Source organism: Watersipora subatra, chromosome 3 (genome assembly GCF_963576615.1).
Source record: "Watersipora subatra chromosome 3, tzWatSuba1.1, whole genome shotgun sequence".
Lineage (NCBI taxonomy): Eukaryota > Metazoa > Bryozoa > Gymnolaemata > Cheilostomatida > Watersiporidae > Watersipora > Watersipora subatra.
The window spans coordinates 4,256,002-4,277,323 of NC_088710.1; the positions used below are offsets into that span (position 1 = coordinate 4,256,002).

General features: G+C 36.5%; 2 protein-coding genes across 4 annotated transcripts in view; both read right to left on the reverse strand.

Annotated features, from left to right (window-relative positions):
• LOC137389943 (trithorax group protein osa-like) overlaps positions 1-2,079 on the reverse strand; it is a 28,039-nt gene extending 25,960 nt beyond the window's left edge. For 2 of the 3 annotated variants that reach the window (XM_068076139.1, XM_068076138.1), the window contains exons 1-2: positions 1,947-2,039; positions 827-892 (exon numbers count right to left, since the gene is read on the reverse strand). In XM_068076139.1, the coding sequence (XP_067932240.1) occupies positions 827-892; positions 1,947-1,991 (111 nt within the window). In that variant the 5' untranslated portion in view covers positions 1,992-2,039. Of the gene's footprint in view, positions 1-826; positions 893-1,946 lie in introns of all 3 variants that reach the window. The other variant, XM_068076140.1, reaches the window with a different exon arrangement.
• Positions 2,080-4,874: 2,795 nt separating this feature from the next.
• Positions 4,875-21,167, reverse strand: LOC137390143 (calcium-binding protein P-like). The gene is made up of 9 exons (XM_068076415.1): positions 21,027-21,167; positions 20,528-20,593; positions 17,117-17,191; positions 13,808-13,902; positions 13,053-13,149; positions 10,218-10,391; positions 8,020-8,218; positions 6,350-6,449; positions 4,875-5,486 (listed from the first exon to the last, which is right to left on the reverse strand). The coding sequence occupies exons 1-9, from the start codon at positions 21,069-21,071 to the stop codon at positions 5,426-5,428; spliced, it is 912 nt and encodes a 303-aa protein (XP_067932516.1). The 5' UTR covers positions 21,072-21,167; the 3' UTR covers positions 4,875-5,425.
• Positions 21,168-21,322: the final 155 nt, after the last annotated feature.

A 21,322-nucleotide genomic window follows, 5' to 3' on the forward strand; every position in this document is an offset into this window, starting at 1 on the left:
TTTTGCAATTTCTTTCTAAAGATAAATTTCCACTCTTTCTATCATGGTTGAACCTGGTTCCCGTATGGAATGCAAGACCCGGCGGCAATCTCGCGTAGTAAAACACTTGCGGCACTAGGCTTGGCAGCCAATGTTCACATAAAGCTGCGTCCCTGATGATCGCCATAAAAATGGCTGCTAGTCATGCCGTCTCGAAAGTGCTGACCTTCACCTGTAAAGTGCATTTTGGGGAGGTTTTGCCTGCAGCTCTTCGCAAAAGTTTAACAGCCCTGCTGAACTCTTGCGTCGACCGTCGGCAACTACCGGCGGTACCTACTCGGCGCGTAGGTTCACATTTTACTGCTGACAACACCGCCCTGCGGTGTTGTCGCCGGTGCTTGCGGCTTAAATGAGAACCATGTTTTAATGGTAAATGGACATCAGTAAAACTGCCATTTAAGCTAAAGAGTATAGACATACCTCAGTTTTCTTCACACGTGATAAGCTTTTAGCAGTTCAATTGGTCTAATGGCCAAATGAGTCAATAGCAAGCCAGCAAATTTTTTCTCTCACAAGGTATGCCTAGTCGTAGATAAAGGAAATAAAATGTCGTATTTTTATCAAAATCCTTGAAGCAGCCCTTTGAAATCTATGGAATGCAATTGAACAGAGAGCAAGAACCTGACAAGCAGGTGATACTACGATTTACTGACAGGCAGCTTCTTAACAAAGAAAGTCTTAAATATGACCATTTGTTTGCTTCCAAAAACCATAGACATCTACATATATGCTAGGGAGTTTAGGTAGGGCTTGCTGTGGTCTTTCAGTGTATACATGTAAAGGCTACCTGCTGTGCTGTAAAAGGACCAGTAGATTTATTGATGACATCATGCTTGGAGACAGTCATGACTTTCTAAAAGAAAAGATGCAGATAAGTTTTCTGAGACATATTCTAAGGAGAATAGAGTAGGGGTAAGGAGAATAGTGGCGTGGGCTAACAAACCCAACAAAAGAGAGACACCAATACTACCATATACAATACTGTAGTACCATATACTCATATCTCTAAATATGACAAGGTTACTACCATATACAGTACAGTAGTACCATATACTCATATCTCTACATACGTATAACAAGGTTACTACAATATACAATACAGTAGTACCATATACTCATATCTCTAAATATAACAAAGTTACTACAATATACAATACAGTAGTATCATATACTCACATCTCTAAATATAACAAGGTTACTACCATATACAGTACAGTAGTACAATATACTCATATCTCTAAATATAACAAGGCTACCACCATATACAATCTACATGTAGTAGTACAATATCCTCATATCTCTAAATATAACAAGGCTACCACCATATACAATCTACATGTAGTAGTACAATATCCTCATATCTCTAAATATAACAAGGCTACCACCATATACAATCTACATGTAGTAGTACAATATCCTCATATCTCTAAATATAACAAGGCTACCACCATATACAATCTACATGTAGTAGTACAATATCCTCATATCTCTAAATATAACAAGGCTACCACCATATACAATCTACATGTAGTAGTACAATATCCTCATATCTCTAAATATAACAAGGCTACCACCATATACAATCTACATGTAGTAGTACAATATCCTCATATCTCTAAATATAACAAGGCTACCACCATATACAATCTACATGTAGTAGTACAATATCCTCATATCTCTAAATATAACAAGGCTACCACCATATACAATCTACATGTAGTAGTACAATATCCTCATATCTCTAAATATAACAAGGCTACCACCATATACAATCTACATGTAGTAGTACAATATACTCATATCTCTAAATATAACAAGGCTACCACCATATACAATCTACATGTAGTAGTACAATATCCTCATATCTGTAAATATGAATATGGCAAGTTGTTTTAATTATTTCTCACACTTTTCATTAAGGCAGTAAGTTGTTCAAAAGCCTGATACTCCATATCTGAAACTAGTAGGCGCTCTACCTGCTTCTTGTTGCCATTGTTCCGCTTGTGAACTGATTAGGAATGAGAGCTTCGAGCGTGATTATTACTCACTATATTTACACATGCATATCACGTGTGCATCAGCGCTTAGACTAGCTTCAGTTGCCAGCCTGATTGGTTAATCATCGTTCACGCCTCAGTAGTTACGGTGATGTAAAAGGGAAGAAGCTGATGTCACTAGCTAGACTTGCCACTACAGGTTCCCATAAAAAACTAAAGCTATACGCCCCTAAGGCTGAGAAGCTAAATGAGGTTTTAGATATTTGCTATTTGAAATATACTCAAATCGTATCTCCAACTTGCCTATTATATTATCTATTATATTCCTACTTTCCTACAAAACCACAACAACTTATACCAGACTCCAACACATTGCCAATTTACGTTATATACTAGTTATGCAAAAAGAGCTTTTTCTTTCAATTCACGTAATTTACATGTGCTTTACTACTTCTGTTTTTGTTTTATATATATATATATATATAAATTGGAAAGTCAAATAGTTTACTTATCTTTCAGCTACTGTCAGTTTCCTGCTGGCGCATTCTTCAGGCTGTAAGCTTACAGCCTGAAGAATGCGCCAGCAGGAAACTGTCAGTAGCTGAAAGATAAGTAAACTATTTGACTTTCCAATTTATACTGCTCCATCCTATGTTGAGCACTCTGATTTTAGTTTCAAGTAGGATACATTTGAATATATATATATATATGAGTATGAGTATGGCCTTAATAAACCACAACACCGGTGGGAAGCTCCTGGTAAGGTCAATGAAAATGACCGCGCTAAGATCCTCAGGGACTTCTACATCCAAACTGACAAGCATGTCCTAGCAAACCAACCAGATATAGTGGTGGTAGACAAGGAGAACAAGAGGGCTACTATAATAGATATAGCAGTACCCAATGACTACAATATAGCCAGCAAAGAGAAAGAAAAGTAGAGAAATATCTCCCTCTTGGAGAAGAAATTGAAAAATGCTGGAATGTAAGAACAACTGTAATCCCAGTAGTCATTGGGGCACTGGGCGCAATAACACCGGCGCATAAAATGTGGCTTGCCCAAATACCAACAGCAATCAACTCAGGTGAGTTGCAGAAAAGTGCGCTATTGGGAACAGCTAAGATCTTGAGGCGAGTGCTCAAACTCCCAGGTCTCTGGTAGGAGACCCGAGTTAGAGCAGAATTTACCACCCATACGGGGTATCCGGGGTGAGGAAACAATTTTATATATATATATATATATATATACATGTATATATTATAGTGTAATTTGCTCTAAATGGCATTGACAAGTGTAAATAATATAAATATCTATTCATCTATGTTTATATATTCTCATTCATATAATGGTGATTCAATTTATTATTATATGCCTAAATACCTTGTAGCTATTATGATTTATAAGTCTTCCCTTATTTATAAAGACTGCAGGGTGAAAGGAGCTATATTGTCACATGACCCACTCAAAGTTGAGTCAAGTTCCAGGGCACTACAGCTGAATTACGAAACAAAACTTTATGAAACAGTTTCAGAACGTTTAGTGAATCGTGAAAAAAAGAAGTGGTAGATACCACTTTTCTAGTTGGTAGGACAGATGTGTTGATAATTGCTGGTTCATTCTTGTGATGAAATGTGGTACTTTTATCCAAATCCTGGAGACTGCCTTTTCGGCATCCATGGGGTGTAATTGAACAGAGAATAAAAACCGGACAAGCAGGTGATTCTGATGATTTACTGACATACAGCTTCTTAGCAAAGGGAGTCTTAAAGGTTGACTTGCAACTAAATTCCCATTACAGTTATCTGGTATCAAAAGATTCACCATGTCTTACTCTGTTGTGTTGTAGGTGCAAAATATGTGGGAATGTGATTACAAGCTCTTAAAAGCTCAAAAATGAACAGTAAATCGAGCCACAAGAGACCGCCGTAGTTTGGATTCTCTTTCCAAAAGGGCTCAAGTGTGACGTAGTTGTGGTAGATGGTTTCTGTTTACACTTTCATGCAACCTTATTCGTAGAAATATTTTCACAAATATACTTCACGCATTCAATAAAACCACTCTATTGTTCTTACTCGTCTGTTTTATCGTCATTGTAATGCTGTCACCTTTAGCACTGATATCTCATAACTTACCATACAAATTCGTTTAATTTTTTAACCTTACCTCAAAAGAGTACATATCATTGTCTGATAATCATGACGAGCCTGTTGGTCACCTGTGATAATCGAAAAGTGCTGCAAAATTTATTTGCGAAGTATTGAGTCACACGGTCAGATTACGACTTGACAATTAGATAATGGCGAAACAAAACTGTAAAGTAGCGAGCATCTATATTTGATACGGGGTCTTCGGTAAAACCCGAAGTGTTTGTCATTAACTAGTGCTACGATAAGTTTTATATTGAGCTTTTTATTGGCTTTTCAATTCACGTGAGAACATCATGTGACAAGACAATAACCAAATTTCATGACTACGTCAGAGAAATAAAGAGATTCCAATCTACGACGGCTTTTCGTTTTTGAGCTTTTAAGAGCTTGTAATCACATTATCACATATTTGACACCCACAACACAACAGAGTAAGACATGGTGAATCTTTTGATACCAAATAACTGTAATGTGAATTTTGTTGCAAGTCAACCTTTAAAGAAAGCAGGTTGAACATTCCAAACTTATTTATAATGCAAGTTATGATACTACGAAAGAGGTTAAATACACAAATTCAACTTTAAATAAGAATCCTTAGAGCCAGATGTGAAGGACCTACAAACAAAATTGGAAAAATATTCAGAACTGGATTAAGACCGGTTGTGTCATGGCTGGTCTGTAGATGGAAGAGATGCTGACATATATTTATAGAAACTCTTGTAGCGAGACTCATAAAAAACTGAGTTTTACTGTGAATTCATACTGTAAGCAGTTGCTTTCTTGATAGTTTTGTATATATTTTACCAACTAAAAATACATATGATGAACAGAGGCCAGCTTTCTTCTTAAGAGTTGTGTTGCCATGTTACATGAGCAAGCAATTCCATTATTTTAATTAAAGCTTTTTAGCGATGTATGAATTGCATCTTATTCATTCTTGAAAATGTAAGTTGGTAATCTGGACTCAAGGTAATAATATCAATTTGTATAATAGTCATCAAAAATATAAAGAACCTATATAAAATAATTATATTATAAAAGATAAAGCTGTTACAGTATTCATAAAAACTCTGGAACCAATGTCGGGTATATAAACCACAATAGTGAAGATTTGGATGACAACAGAAAATTGGTACTTGAAATGATTGTTGCTTGTATGACGAATCATCATGTTTGTTATAGTGGCACTAGCAATACTTGTCAGCTATGGCAATTTGTTGATAATTGCTGTTGCCAACTTGTCAAGCTAGAGGCATCTTTGCAGGCAACTCTTGATTTTGTGGAGCACCAGCTGGAGGGTACCTGTATCATAACAAATGAGGGTTTTATTTTTTAGTTTATGCTAACACAATACAAATAGAAAAATAAATCTAGATGTAGATTATATCTACATTCACAGTGTCATAAAATAAAGCAAATCAAAGGCAGATCATATAGACCTTAAAATCTGAAAATATATTTTCAAATATGGAAGGTTGTCTTCTCAATCAAAATAAATCTAACAACAGGAGTTAATCACAGTTTTTAGTAAACATCTTATGAGTTCAAACGCCCCTATTTGTATTCTGATGGAGACATCGAGCTTCAATGCACAAACAATATAGGGGAATTCGTTTTACATAACATATATTAAAAAGTATTGCAGCGCTGGTTTTTCAAAGCAAAAATTTCAAAAGCTGTACTTGAAGCCTTGGTTAAGAGCAGACAACTCATTTGTTACACTAACCATAATTAAAGTTAGCACACATCTAATCATCAGCTTGCTGCATCATGTCTTTACTGTGATTATTGATCACTCAGAATTTGACTTAGTACAACACTGGACAGCTATGAAGCACATTCTGCAATGTTCCAAAATGTACACTGTATAGCTACAGACCATACACACGCGTGCACGCACACACGCACACACAAGTTACAGTACATGCACTGTACAGCTGCAGAGCAAATGCTGTAATGTTACAGTACATACAATGTACAGCTACAGAACACACACTGTGGAGCTACAGAACACACACACACCATGAAGCTACAGAACAGTCATGCCGTGCAGCTACAGCAAATACAGGAAGGCATCAATACAGTTACAACTAATGTTTTCTCTTGAAGGCCTATTAACGGTTTCCACAATTAGTACTCTGCTTAACTTTGAAACACATACTCACACGATATTGTTCTGAGGAGGGTATTGGTTGACACCTGCAGGTGGATAGCTTTGTGGGTCAACAGGCGAATAGGCGGGTGGTGGAGCGCTAGCATGGTTTCCTACATACAAATTTGATAACTCATAGCCATGAAACTCTAGACTAATATAAGGATAATAAACTTCTGCATTTAAAAACCAATTTTGGTTGCAGTCTCATCACAGATCTACACATCTATATCAATAAACAACAGCAAAAGTTTTCAGAATGCTATCCATCAACTGGAACAGCAATGACAGGGAAGGAGTACAATCATACTTTGACTTACAAGCTTAATGCGTTCCAAGACTGAGCTTGTATGTCAACTTACTCGCATGTTGGTGCAATTTATTTATATATAAAACAATTAAATATATATTGATTGGTTTCCATACTCTAAAAAAATGCAAATAAAACACTCAAAACAAGATATTGTAACAGAAAGAACATGTTGGTTATTGTCCTAACGTACCACATGCTTTCAAAAAGCAACAAATAAAAAGTAATGCAAGGAAATGTGATTAATTAAAATGTAAAATTAAATACGTACAATAGCAGTTAACGCTAGCATTTGCCAAGAAGGGAGATATAAGTTATCCTTCATTACAACAGTTGACTTTGATTTTATCAAAGTGTTAAAAGACAAACTTAGAAGCAAACCTAAAAGCAAACTTTATTTTTAACTTAACGTAATTAAAATTTCTTCGGCGTTCATAGTTTGAAGTTTCTCGCTGGTTAGCTAATTTTTCCTCTGTTTCGCTTTCACAAATAGCCGACCGTTGTAAGATAAACCTATCTAAGGACGTTTACCTTTGTTGCCTTTTCAACATGTTGTGATTAGGACGAACACATGTGTCGTCACAAAGGGTTCATGCACGACCACTAGCCAACTTGTCCGAATGTCTATTTCATAGTTTTGATAGATAGCAACGGCCTTTTCACACAGCATTGTTTCAGTTGCGCTGTCACCAACCAATTGTTTATCCAATGCCATCAGCGGTCGTGCAGATCGCTGCACCGTTTAGAAACTATGGTTAGTCCTTTTGCGAACTAAATGCCCTGAATATAATCCTTCTGTTTGATAATTGTGGATGTATTTCTGTCATATTGCTGAGCTAGCTCAATCACCATACACATTTGGCATATTTTTTAATAATTTTCTGTTTAATATCAATTATTATCATTTGCTTTTTCTTTGTATTATCATTCATTTTACTAGCCAACTTTCGGTCTACGCACAGTACGTTTAATTCACATAATTCTGCTCTGAAAATCGCGCACAAAAGACACGGTAGAAAAGTATAACCTGAGCAGTTGAAAAATACAGAGTGATGCTGTTCTCATAAAACACCTCTGGCATACTTGGCAACTGACTCAAGTGCTCGTATCTCAAACGTGGCTCGTATGTTAGTGCTAAAACTTGCTTGAAAGCTGGCTCGTATCTCAAGTTTCTCGTACGTTGGAGCACTCGTAAGTTGAAGTATTACTGTAGTGACTATCAACTAAAACAGCAATGAAAAGGAGGATGTACTGATCATCAAATAGAACAGCAATGACAAAGAGGGAGTACTGATTATTAACTGGAACAGCGATGACAGGGAGAAAGTACTGATCATCAAATGGAGCAGCGATGACAGGTAGGAAGTACTGACCATCAAATGGAACAGCAGGATAAAGAGGAGGCTGAGCAGATGTCACAGGTGGACCCTGTATCCCTGGCTGACCAAATGTTGCTGGTGGCTGTGGCATTTGGGAAGGCTGGTTGCTTTGAGGATAACCAAATTGTGGCTGCGGAGGACCAGCTTGGTACGCGACTGTTGTCTGAACTCCTGGCCTTACTTCCGGAACATTCTGCATTAAAAGTTGAGAAACCGTAACAGCCGAAACCCATTTTAAAAGCTATGTTATTGTAAATTATAGTACCCTTTATAGATAACTTGATATAGAATATAGTTGTATGATAAATAAATGCAATGATTTAAAAAAGTGCTCCAATAACACTTAATGTACTGTATCTTAAACGTTGACTTGCAACAAAATTCACATTACTGTTATTTAGTATCAAAAGATTCCCCATGTCTTACTCTGTTGTGTTGTAGGTGCCAAATATGTGATAATGGGATTACAAGCTCTTAAAACTTCAAAAACGAAAAGCCGCTGTAGATTGGAATCTCTTTATTTCGATGACGTAGCCATGAAATTTGGTTATCGTCTTGTCATGTGATGTTCTCACGTGAATTGAAACGCCAATAAAAAGCTCAATATAAAATTTATCGTAGCATTAGTTTATGACGAACACTTCGGGTTTTACCGAAAACCCCGTATTAAATATAGATGCTCGCTACTTTACAGTTTTCTTTCGGTTTGAACTAATCGTCAATTCATAATCTGATCATGTGACCCAATACTTCGCAAATAATTTCTGCAGCACTTTTCGATTATCACAAGTGACCAACAGGCTCGTCATGATTATCAGATAATGATATGTACTCCTTCAAGCTAAGGCTAAAAAATTAAACGAATTTTTATGGTGTTATAAGATATCACTGCTAAAAGTGACAGCATTACAATGACGATAACATAGACGCGTAAGAACAATAGACATAGTTTTATTGAATGCGTGAAGTATATTTGTGAAAATATTTCGACGAATAAGGTTGCTTGAAAGTGTAAACAGAAACCATCTTTCACAACTACATCACATTTGAGCCGTCTTGGAAAGAGAATCCAAACTACGGCGGTTTCGTGTGGCTGTGATTTTCTGTTCGTTTTTGAGCTTTTATGAGCGTGTAATCACTTTTCCACATATTTTGCACCTACAGCAGAACAGAGTAAGACATGGTGAATCTTTTCATATCAAATAACTGTAATGTGAATTTTGTTGCAAGTCAACCTTTAAGGTTTCTTTATTTTAAGGTTCTAAGTTTTAAATTAAACCAACTTGATTAAGTAAATTTACAAAAAAAACTTTGAAATATCAGTTTTTTCCTAAAATATCCAATCTCAGCAAGTTCTCACCCTCACTCGATTTAAAAAGCAGTCATAGATAATGAACAACATTGTATTCTATAAGAGAGGTTGTTAACATTGTGTGGTTGTGAATAGAGATCTGCCATTAGGAGTTACATTTCTAATAACTTCTGACAGAAAGAGATTTAATTGAACTATTATGAAGTATTATTATTCTAGCAGTAACGTTCGTCGTGAGAGATCATCATGCATACCATGCGCACAATTAATTTGTGTTGCAGCAAGATGGTCGATTAAGGCAGATGGTAGCGTACTTGACTAGGAAGCTGAATATCCGGGTTTCGTTCCTGTGCAGGGGAATATTTTTTCCTGATGCTTTCAGTGGGGCTTCGGAGACTTGGACGACACGGCTCTTATTATAGTAAACATTATAGTAACTAGTACACTGGCAGTTCCGGGTGCTGTGAGAGAATGTCATCTGTAATAACTATGCACACAATTATTCCGCAATGCTGCAAGGTGGTCTAGTGGTGCAGTTGGTAGTGAACCTAGCTGCAAAGCCAGACATCCAAGTTAAGTTCCTGTGCATTGCATTTGTTAACCTCTGAGGGTAGCTTCGAGGGACGGACACCGCTCTTATTATAGTCAAGATTAGAACATAATCCGTCTGCATAGCTGACAGTGTACATGTAGCTTAGATATAACTTTCCATTTGTAGTCGTTTTACGGTGACTATTATATTTACTGTTAGAGGAGTCTACTAGTTCATCTTTTGCTTCACAAATACTGGTTTATAGCGATAACTTTATAGATGTTCAATAGACCACTAAAACCATACAAAGCGATATACGTAAAAGGTTTATGCGTAAAACTATCTTACTGCAGTAAGTATGCCTCCAAATAGAGCTGTGCCAGCATTCTGGGCAACATATGAGATGGGATCCTGATGGTAGTGACTTCCTGCTGGGTGTGTGACTATGGCATTTGGCGTTACTACGGTGGCTCCAGGTCCCATAGCAGAAGCAAGAGGAGGAGGCCCTTGGTATGGCCCTGCCTGAAAATGTGCAGGACAACAAACTTGTATATACTCATGCTGGGCATAATATTTTCCAAAATGTGTACATAGGGTAACTACAAAGGTTATGTAATGACAGCAGATCAAAAGCTTGACCATTTTATTGTTTGCTCCACCGAGGCTAGCTGATTTGGGACCACAGGCTTTACCAATTACTAGTTCTGTATTTAGTTAGATGTACTTGTACTTCTTCTACTGAACAGATGAAATTTGGTCTGTATTATACTTAACATGTTGCCGCACATGTATTTAAAAATTCGGATTTTGTTTGAAGTTGTTTTTCTTCAACTAGATAAAACCAAACCAAGAGTTCGCAATTGAGTTAGCGATTGTAAAAGCTTGACCTCAATAGGAGGGCTCAACTGGAATCAGAGAGTGACTCAAATGAATTAATGCCTACTAAGAAGTTACTAGTTGAAATATGCCAACTAGTAAATAAGACAAAGGTCAGTATATATGAGCAATAGTGGAATCACTCGCAAGCACCCTAACTTGTCTTAGCTCGTCATAAACAAATATGGCTATGGTTGCTGGAGCAAATGCCTGTGGTGTTTTACCACAAATGAAAAGTTGTACAGAATGCATAGGTATGATATCAAAGCAACTAATAGAACGATATGAATGTCTGGACTTCGGTTCTAACAGACCATCCAAACTGTGAAACTAGATTTCAAGAGGGTTGTAATGATTCACCAGGTATTCATGATCAGACTCGATCATAATGTTCTTAGATAAGAACCAAAAGATTTCACAGTACAGATGAACATGCTCCCATAGAGGTATATTGCATAGAAGTACGAGTAGCATAAAGATGACAAGTTGATACATATAAGAGAATGCAAGAGTACAGTCATACTTCTACATATGAGCTAATACGTTCCGGGACCTACTGTGTCAATTCTTTCATCCCAATTTAGTTTTTTCTATATAAAATGACTAAATATAAATTAATCCATTCCCATACTCTGAAAAACTACCTAAAACAGGATATTACAGCAAAATGAGCTTTTAATTGTTGTAATTCACTACCTACAGTTACTAAGTAACAAACACCGCAAAACCGTTAATTAAACACCACCTTTATTTGAACGCCATCTCCATTTGGCCACCCCTACATGTAAAAGGTTGAAAAATAAAGCACCACCCTTTAATTGAACGCCACCTCCATTTGACCATCACTTTGACATTTTTTGATCTTTACAAACCCATAATAATAAGTGATCAGTAGAAAGTGTTCCAAAAAGCATACTAATGATGACTCAGCTGTATCAATAACAATTAATTCTTCCATTGTTTCTGTTCGTATCGAAGTTCGTTTTTCACACCAAAGGTTTCCATTTTTGATTGCTTTTTGTTATAACTTTGAAAGCAATACCATAGAGATAATTAATAACTGTATCAGGCTAATAGTAGTTCCTTGTTTATGTGCAGGCTTCATACTTCGACGTATGTGAAAAATGGTTTACATAAACGATGGTATATGAACGACTAGTTTTAGACTAAAAATTATGCTTAGCGATGTGGCTAAAAATTCAGCATTTGCACGAAATGCAACCCAAATTTCTAATGAGCTTTATGAAAAATAAATTGCTAACCTCCATTTGAACGCCAACTCTATTTGACAGCCACTTTAGGGGCAGAGCAGAAAAATGGAGTGCCATGGGGTTCAAATAGAGGTTTTACGGTACTTATCTAGTGGTTATGATCTACAATGAAATTTAACATGGACTGTATAAAGTTCTTACCTTTAACAAATTGTAAAGCGTGGCACAGGCTACAATGTCATTGTAGGTTACTTGCAAGCAATAGATATCAACTGGTAGAGATATAACTCGGCTTCTCGACGCATATTTATTTAGAGATCTACGACAAGTTGATGGTAAGTTAGCAGATTTATTGCATTTAAAAAGGTTAATGTCGCTCTGCTCGAAGGAGAGTGCAAAATATAGGCAACATTCGCTTCGCTCGTAAAGGGCTTAAATTTATCTTCCCAAAATTCTAATGATTTTGAACGCCAACTCTATTTGACAGCCACTTTAGGGGCAGAGCAGAAAAATGGAGTGCCATGGAGTTCAAATAGAGGTTTTATGGTACCCATTTAGTGGTTATGATCTACAATGAAATTTAATATGGACTGTATAAAGTTCTTACCTTTAAGACAGATGCTAGCGGCGGTGTGAGAAAGACTTGACAGCAACATGTTCGATACGCTAGAGTTTGGTGCTACATGACATAAACTTTACATTTAACCTAAAAACTTGACATACTATTAATAAAAGTGTGTATAATACGCAGACTTAAAAGTAGGTTTTAATCTTACATTGCAGTAAACTTAATTCCGATTTCAATTTTTTCCTTTTTCCTACCGGCTCGGCTCTTTTCGCCTCGCTTTCACCTTCACTTTTAGCTGGAATTTTTAAAACCTTTTCAAACTGATCGACAAGAAAGACTGAGCGATGCCCTTCCCGTAAATCGTCTCTCGCATGGTCAGCCGCATCGAGAATCGTCTCATAGGCTCGTATCTAAAATTTGTTTCACATTTCCAAAAAACATTTGCTCAGAATTTTCCTCGTATCTCAAATTTCTCATATGCTGAGGTATGACTGTATTATACATGTATATAAAAGAGTAGAACAGTACCTCGTCTAGAATACCAAATACCCGAGTCTGGTCTGCTCGTCCAAATGATTTCACCAGCAGCTCTCGAGACTGAGGATTTTGTCTATCGGCAATATGTCTGGATATAAAGATATACATGCATTTTTAACAGATCTGAGGCAAAACCTTCAATCTAAGCGAGATACGATGGTTCTCTGCACTAACATGTCTTCAAAAATATATTTAGTTTATGAAGTTGTCACAATTGTATTGATTTAACGTTCATAAAACATATTTTATATTAGACAGAGTTTCTGGAATAAATCTGTTTTATGGGTTGAAGAGCTTGTAACTCTCCTCCATGGTTACGTAATCTGAACACATTTGGGTCGTTGTTTCTGAAAACAGCCACAACTAAGACAAGGTAGGCCTATGCTTGGGAAATTTTACAACGATAGGCAAGCGCGTAAGAATTTGTGTCTTTATGGTTTTTCTGTGCGTGTTCAACATATATGTACAGATTTATGATTATCACCTCCTTAAAAAAGTTATGCACCGTTTACGAGTTGCAATAACTTGGAGTTGTCTACCCATTATTGTTTACAGTATTGAGTACTTTTATATGGCACTTCCTTCAAGGCTGACTAGCAAACTAACACTGGTTTAATCAATTGAAATCTTTATCCCAAGACATGGCATTACATGTGCAACACGTGAAAATATTTGTCAACGAGTTTTGTTCTAGATATTTCTTTCTTTTGAGCGATTCTGTACTTAAAAGAAGCATTACTACTTACACAGCTAACAGTTTGACCAAGTCTTTCTTTTGTTGTGTGTAGATTCCCATTTTGATGATTGGTTCAGCATCTTTTGCAATCATGGGTAGAATTCTCTAGCAAAACAAATACACATGCACAACACAGAATTACGAGGTCAGTAAAAATATGAACTGGTTTACTCTGTGTGAATAGTACTAATGACTAGTTGTTAATAGCTGCAACCTAGTACTATGGTATATCTGAGTTACAAGCTGCACGACTTACGTCCACTAGTACTTATGCCTACATTCAGCAGGTTCAGAGTCTTACTCGCTAAGCACCAAGTCATCACCACGAGAAGGTCAGTATTGTTTATATTATTATTTATTCTACGCCCTTATCATGGCCTCAGAAAAGAAAGACAGTTTAGTCAGCAATCAAATTGGAGCAAAAAGATGCTGCCGCTAGAGACAAAGCCTAACATGATAAAACATGTTTCATCAGACCTATTGCCTGATCTTTTTCTTGGTCATACAAAGAAGAAAGTGTAGGTTATGTGCAACCAACCAGTGGATTTCAATTTTTACACATATTTTCTATTTTTTAATATTTTGTATCTTTGTGTTAATTTTAATTTTCGGGCTCAAAAAGAATCCTGTGTAATATTTTTTCTTTTTTTCTTTCATACCATCAAGTTATTATTATTAATTTATTATTTAATATAACAATCAAAGTATAGTGGATACTTTTTCTATACTGGGAATGTTTTACAATGAGGTCACAAATGAAACATTTGAATTGGATTTTCTTTCTGCATCATATGTCCTCATTATACACCTCGAACAGATACAGTCTGAGCTATGACCATGTTGACTGATGACCTGTCAGTCAGAACCGATCTAGGTCATAATTTGGATAGGTAGTGAGCACAGTCGTTAGTTACTAGCAACTGGTACTATTATTCGTCAGACGGTGGTATTGACTAATAGTAGTTATTAGTAGTATTAGTCAAAAGGTGATATAGTGGCTATTAGTTCAGAGTTTTACTAGTTGCTTAGTTACTCAAAAGAACTGAAATACAGGGGAACCACGGTTCTCAATCGCTTCGGTTCTCAACCAATTTGGTTTTTGACAAAAAAATATGTGAATTGGTCGTCTTGGATCTCAAACATAAACTCGGTTCTCGACCAAACCGGAGCATGCGCATTGGAAGTAAACGTTCGGAAAAGCTCAGGAAACAACATGGAAACATTTTTCAACAAAGGGATAAGCAAGTTACGCTTCATAAATCCTTTACAAAAAAGAAGGAACCATCTGGGATGACGTCCCTCTACCAAAGAGATTTGCTAGGGAGATAACTCCTCCAGTTGAGTTACCCTAAATTGTTTTCGAGGAAGATTCTCCTTCAAATATGTGAAGTAAACATGCCATTGCTGTTTATATTTTCTTTTTCATACGATTTTTGATGTAACTGATCTGTTCCATTCTTTGCTGTTTCATTATCAGTTTCTGTAATTTTTGATATTGTATTTTAACCTAGAATGTTTTCAATGTTTTAAGAGAAAGCATACGAAATGTTTACATTTTGTTTTCTGTTTTCATCATCATAGTTACAAAATATTTTATTAAAAATAAGCATGATCTATATCTCCCGGTTTTTATTTATAGTATGTAGTATACTGTACAGTTTATGGTGTAAATGTTTAAAAAATACTTTATCGAAGTTGTTTTCTCGGCTTGGAATGGATTAAAATTTACATAAATTAATTCTACTGGGAATAATTGTTTCGGATCTTGAACAACTTGGTTTTCAGACAACCTTCTGGAACGGATTATGTTAGAGAACCGAGGTTTCACTGTATTTGTTATAATGGGACACTATCAGATCAGCTGCACTACTGGTACAGTCAAACCTTCACTAACATTTATAATCACCCTTTCACAAGTAAAATTTGAAAAAAGTTTTGCGTTGAAAAAAGTAATTTTAACATATGATATACACAAATTCTCAAACATTTCACTTGTCAACTAAAAGTAAAAATATAGCAACACTAATAATAAAATACAAAATTAATAAAATATAGAAGTGAAATTAATTTAAGCTACCGTAATTTAAAGTAGAGATAGTTATGCTGAGATGTACAGTATAACACCAAATATACAGCCTCCACTTTGAGTACATGTACAGTATAACACAAAATATACAGATTGCAGAGCCTCCACTCTGAGTACATGTACAGTATAACACCAAATATACAGATTGCAGAGCCTCCACTCTGAGTACATGTACAGTATAACACCAAATATACAGATTGCAGAGCCTCCACTTTGAGTACATGTACAGTATAACACCAAATATACAGATTGCAGAGCCTCCACTCTGAGTACATGTACAGTATAACACCAAATATACAGATTGCCAAGCCTCCACTCTGAGTACATGTACAGTATAACACCAAATATACAGATTGCAGAGCCTCCACTCTGAGTACATGTACAGTATAACATCAAATATACAGATTGCCGAGCCTCCTGTGTGAGTACATGTACAGTATAACACCAAATATACAGATTGCAGAGCCTCCACTCTGAGTACATGTACAGTATAACATCAAATATACAGATTGCCGAGCCTCCTGTGTGAGTACATGTACAGTATAACACCAAATATACAGATTGCCGAGCCTCCACTCGTGTTCAGGGGTCTCTAAGGTAACATCATTGTCTTAACACTTTAGATTTTGCATGAAATTTAGACTTGTACATTTAGATTTTTCCTATTTTTGTATAATACATTATTTTTACACCATATGTAACTTTTTCAAGTATTTATCATAGTTTTTAGACTCTGGAACAAATGAAACCAAAGAAAATATATGTTTATAAAAATATTTGCTCCAACATGCAAACATTTCGATATAGGAAGGAAACACAGGAATGGAGTAACTTCAGATGTCGAGGTTTGACTGTAACTAGACTGATGTACCTCGGTATAATGCGTTGATAGTTTCCAGCACAAACTTCAACTTACGGGAATTCATGACAAAGTTTTTAGTTTATTCTCTAGGCCAACAAAGTTAGAAGGACTAATAAATTAACTCTGTAGCTCCTCGTAATCTCACATCTAATGCTGTCTATTATTCAAAGGATGACCTTGACACAAGGTTTTAAAGCTTCGCAGGCATCTGAAATTACAGCAGCAAAAAGTTGAGGCATTTTATTTAGATATTTTGCGAAAAAAAGTAGGTCAAACAAATTTTTAACAAAGCCTGTAGTTGATGACCTAACATGGAATAGTTGGCAGTTATCAGTTAACCTGACTTATGATATTCCATAGAATATGCTCACCCTGGCAGCGCTCAAGTCAGAGATGACTTTCACCCTATCACTTCCTCCCATGAATTGTCCCTGTAGTCTATAGAGCTGTAAATATACACATATCCTTATCTACACGTTTATTGATTACTATTTCTTGGATTATAAGAAACATAGCCAACTAACAAAATGCTTGGTCACATGACCACACAAACTCATTCAGTTGTCTAGCTAATATCTGATGAGGAAATTCTGGCACAGAACAATGTTTTGGTTTTTGGCAAATGTGTTTCTAGATATGTACGCTTTAGTTTCATTTCTTTAGGCATTACTTTAGTTTTGGCAAATGTGTTTCTAGATATGTACGCTTTAGTTTCATTTCTTTAGGCATTACTTTAGTCCCTGCAACGCCTATGCCATGTTTATGTTAGGCCTATGTTTATGCTGCCTTATGCCATGTTTATGTTAGGCCTAGCTTATGCTGCGCTTATGCCGTGTTTATGTTAGGCCTAGCTTATGCTGCGCTTATGCCATGTTTATGTTAGGCCTATGCTTATGCTGCGCTTATGCCATGTTTATGTTAGGCATAGGCTTATGCTGCCTTATGCCATGTTTATGTTAGGTCTATGCTTGTGCTGTGATTATGCCATTTTTATGTTAGGTTTACGCTGTGCTTATGCCATAGTTATGTTAGGCGTATGCTTATGCTGTACTTATGCCATGTTTATGTTAGGTCTATGCTTATGCTGAGCTTATGCCATGTTTATGTTAGGCGTATGCTTATGCTCTGCTTATGCCATGTTTATGTTAGGCCTATGCTATGTTACACTACGCTTACATTATGCGTTTGCCGCTTATGCTATGCTACAGCTCCGTTTATGCAAACCTTATGCTGAGCTGATGTTATGACACTAGTTACAGATACTTCTGTCTATTATCTTCTCAATGATCTGATATCTTCAACATAAACACACATTACAAGTTCACTAGTCAGCTGTACCAAGTTTACTAATTTCAACCAAGACATGCATAGAATAGAATATACATGTAGAATATTCTAAAACATAGAATATGTGGGGCCACTAGGGAGATGCTAATAAACTCCATTCCTACTGCCCTCATTCGTGCAATTTAAAAAAAGTTTACATCATTGTTATAGATTTATTTGAATAGCCTGAATTATATAATGAGTTCTTCACATCGGTACCGGTTTTCCTGCATGTCAACCAAAGAATAAATATGAATAGTTGTTTTAATTATAGAGCTCCACGTCATAGAAAACCAGTAATTCATTGGCCTAAGAGTTTAAAACAGTCATTCTTAACCTCATGCCAGGTAGTTAGTCCTGCGCGAGTCATATGTAAACGGATCGAACCCTTCAAGGTTGGAAATGTGCATACACGTATACCTATATATATTTCTCAAAGTTTGTCATCTGTTTTCTGTTGCTCTTCGGTATGTCCACCTATAGCTATTCAAATCTTGGAACTAAAATTTCACATTCTGCTTGACTTGAACTCACAATGATATTTGACAACTTATTTGTAACAAACCGCAGTATTACAATCCAGGTCTTTAACCACGAGCCCACATAAGCTTTCGCACTTTTTTGCTCTTACTACATAATGTATACATCCTTTGCCGTTTTTACACCCAAATGATATATTATTTCAAACTTTATTAACTCTATGTAACGTGATGCTTTTTCGCATTTTCGTGAACTTTTATTTCTGGTTTTTCGTAAGATTCAATTACGTAATCGCGGTGAAGGTCAATACTTTTCATGCGGATAACTGTATTATCTCGAGTAGGAATGGCCTCTATATTCTCTCATTGTTCGGTCAAAGAAAAACAGTCTGATATCCCATTTTTACATTTGTACCAGAATCGAGAGGTACCAGTATAGTCGTATTCAAATTTTCGTTTTATTTCTTTGAAATTTATTTGACCTGCACAAAGCATTTTTCTCACGATATTAAGTTTGAAAGTTACAGATGTTTGAAAAAGTTTGAAAACCTCCACAGTTGTTTTTATTTCCTCTCTTGATTTATTTCAATTACACAAAACAATTTTCTCATGATATGTAGTTTGAAAGTTAAAATGGCAAACATTGTTATATGTTATATACAAATAAATTTTCTGTGGTAAGACTTGTTTATTACCCAGGCAACGCCGGGTAGTACAGCTAGTATAAGTATAAGTATATAAATGCAAATATATATACATGTGTATGTGTATAAAAGTACACAATGCAATTATACTACATCACTGTAAAATGCTTACTACTGTTATTGCACTGCTAATGCAACTACAGCGACATGTGGGCTAAAATCTACTGCCATTGCAATGCATTTCACATCTGGGCAGTGAGTACTTATCAATGCGAAATTATGATTTTTTCATAATGATCCCAACCCTAACTAAACACCATTGTGATGCATTCTATCTCTTAAGCCTGATTCTCATATCGATTGCGAGACTCGACGGTAATCTTGCACAGCAAAACGCTTGCGACGATAGGCTCGGTGGCTTCTGTTCACATAAAGCTGCATAAAATATGTTCGCTCGCTCTGCCGTGCTCTGCCGTTTCGATAATGCTGACTTTCACCTGTACAGTGCATTTTGGGAAGGTTTTGCCTGCGGCTATTCGCGAAATTTGAACAGCACTAAACTCTTGCGTTGACCGCCGGCAGCTACTGGCAGTACTCGGCAGTACCCGGCGCGTAGGTTCACATTTCACCGCTGATAACCTGCAGTGCTGTCGCCGGTGCTTTGCGGCGTATATGGGAACCAGGCTTTACATAAGTCTCTAGCGAGACATTTGATAATGCGGAGAGAAAAAGCCTTACTTCCTCGTGACCTAAATTTATGCATGTCTGTTTGAGAGTGACATACGCAACTGTATTACATCAAATGTTTCAATGAATCTAAAATCTGACAACTGGTCTGTCATAATCAACCACAGGTCTCTGATTTCAACACATTACTAATAGCTTTTACAACTTTTCAATAGAGGATACAAAAATGCAAAAATGCAATCGTTTTCATAGAAATTATGAATCTCTTATTGTTGTTATGTGAAACTTTCTTGAGCATGACAACTAGTAGATCTGTGGAAGCCTGCACATAGAGCTAACCATTATGACATTTAAGTGAGCCACAAAAATGATGTAGAGCTATTTCTATAGAATAGTGCTATAACAGGTTGATACATTTTAGCTTGGATTGAGAAACAATTTCTGTTTTGCAATTTCTTTCTAAAGATAAATTTCCACTCTTTCTATCATGGTTGAACCTGGTTCCCGTATGGGATGCAAGACCCCGGCGTTTGTTTGCTTTTTTGACCCCATTTGTTTGCTTCCAAAAACCATAGACATCTACATATATGCTAGGAGTTTAGGTAGTGCTTACTGTGGTCTTTCAGTGTATACATGTAAAGGTTACCTGCTGAGCTGTGAAAGGGCCAGTAGATTTATTGATGACATCATGCTTGGAGCCAGTGAAGACACTCTAAAAGAAAAGGTGCAGATAAGTTTTCTGAGACATGTGCTAAGGAGAATACAAGGGGCTAAGGAAAATAGGGGCGGGGCTAACAATGTTCTAAGGAGATAGAGGTGGGGCTAAGGAGAATAGGCGCTGGACGAAGGAGAATAAGGGCGGGCTAACAATGTTCTAAGGAGAATAGAGGCGGGGCTAAGGAGAATAGGGACGGGGATAACAAACCCAACAAAGGAGAGACACCAATACTACTACCATGCACCATACAAGTAGTACCATATACTCATATCTCTAAATATAACAAGGTTACTACAATATGCATTACAGTAGTATTATATACTCATATCTCTAAATATGACAAGGTTACTACCAAATACAATGCAGTAGTACCATATACTGATATCTCTACATATGAATATGGCAATATATTTCAATTATTTCTCACACTTTTCACTTTGGCAGCGAGTTGTTCAAAAGCCTGATACTCCATATCGGAAACCAGTAGACCTGCTTCTTGTTGTCAGTGTTCAGCTTGAAAACTGATTAGGAATGAGAGCTTTTGAGTGGGATCATTACTCACTATATTTACACATCCATATCATGCGTGCATCAGCCCTTTGACTAGCCTCAGCGGCCAGTCTTATTGGTTAATCATGGTTTACGCCTCGGTGGTTATGGTGATGTATAGAGGCTGATGTCACTAGCTAGACTTGCCACTAATGGTTCCCATAAAAAAACAAA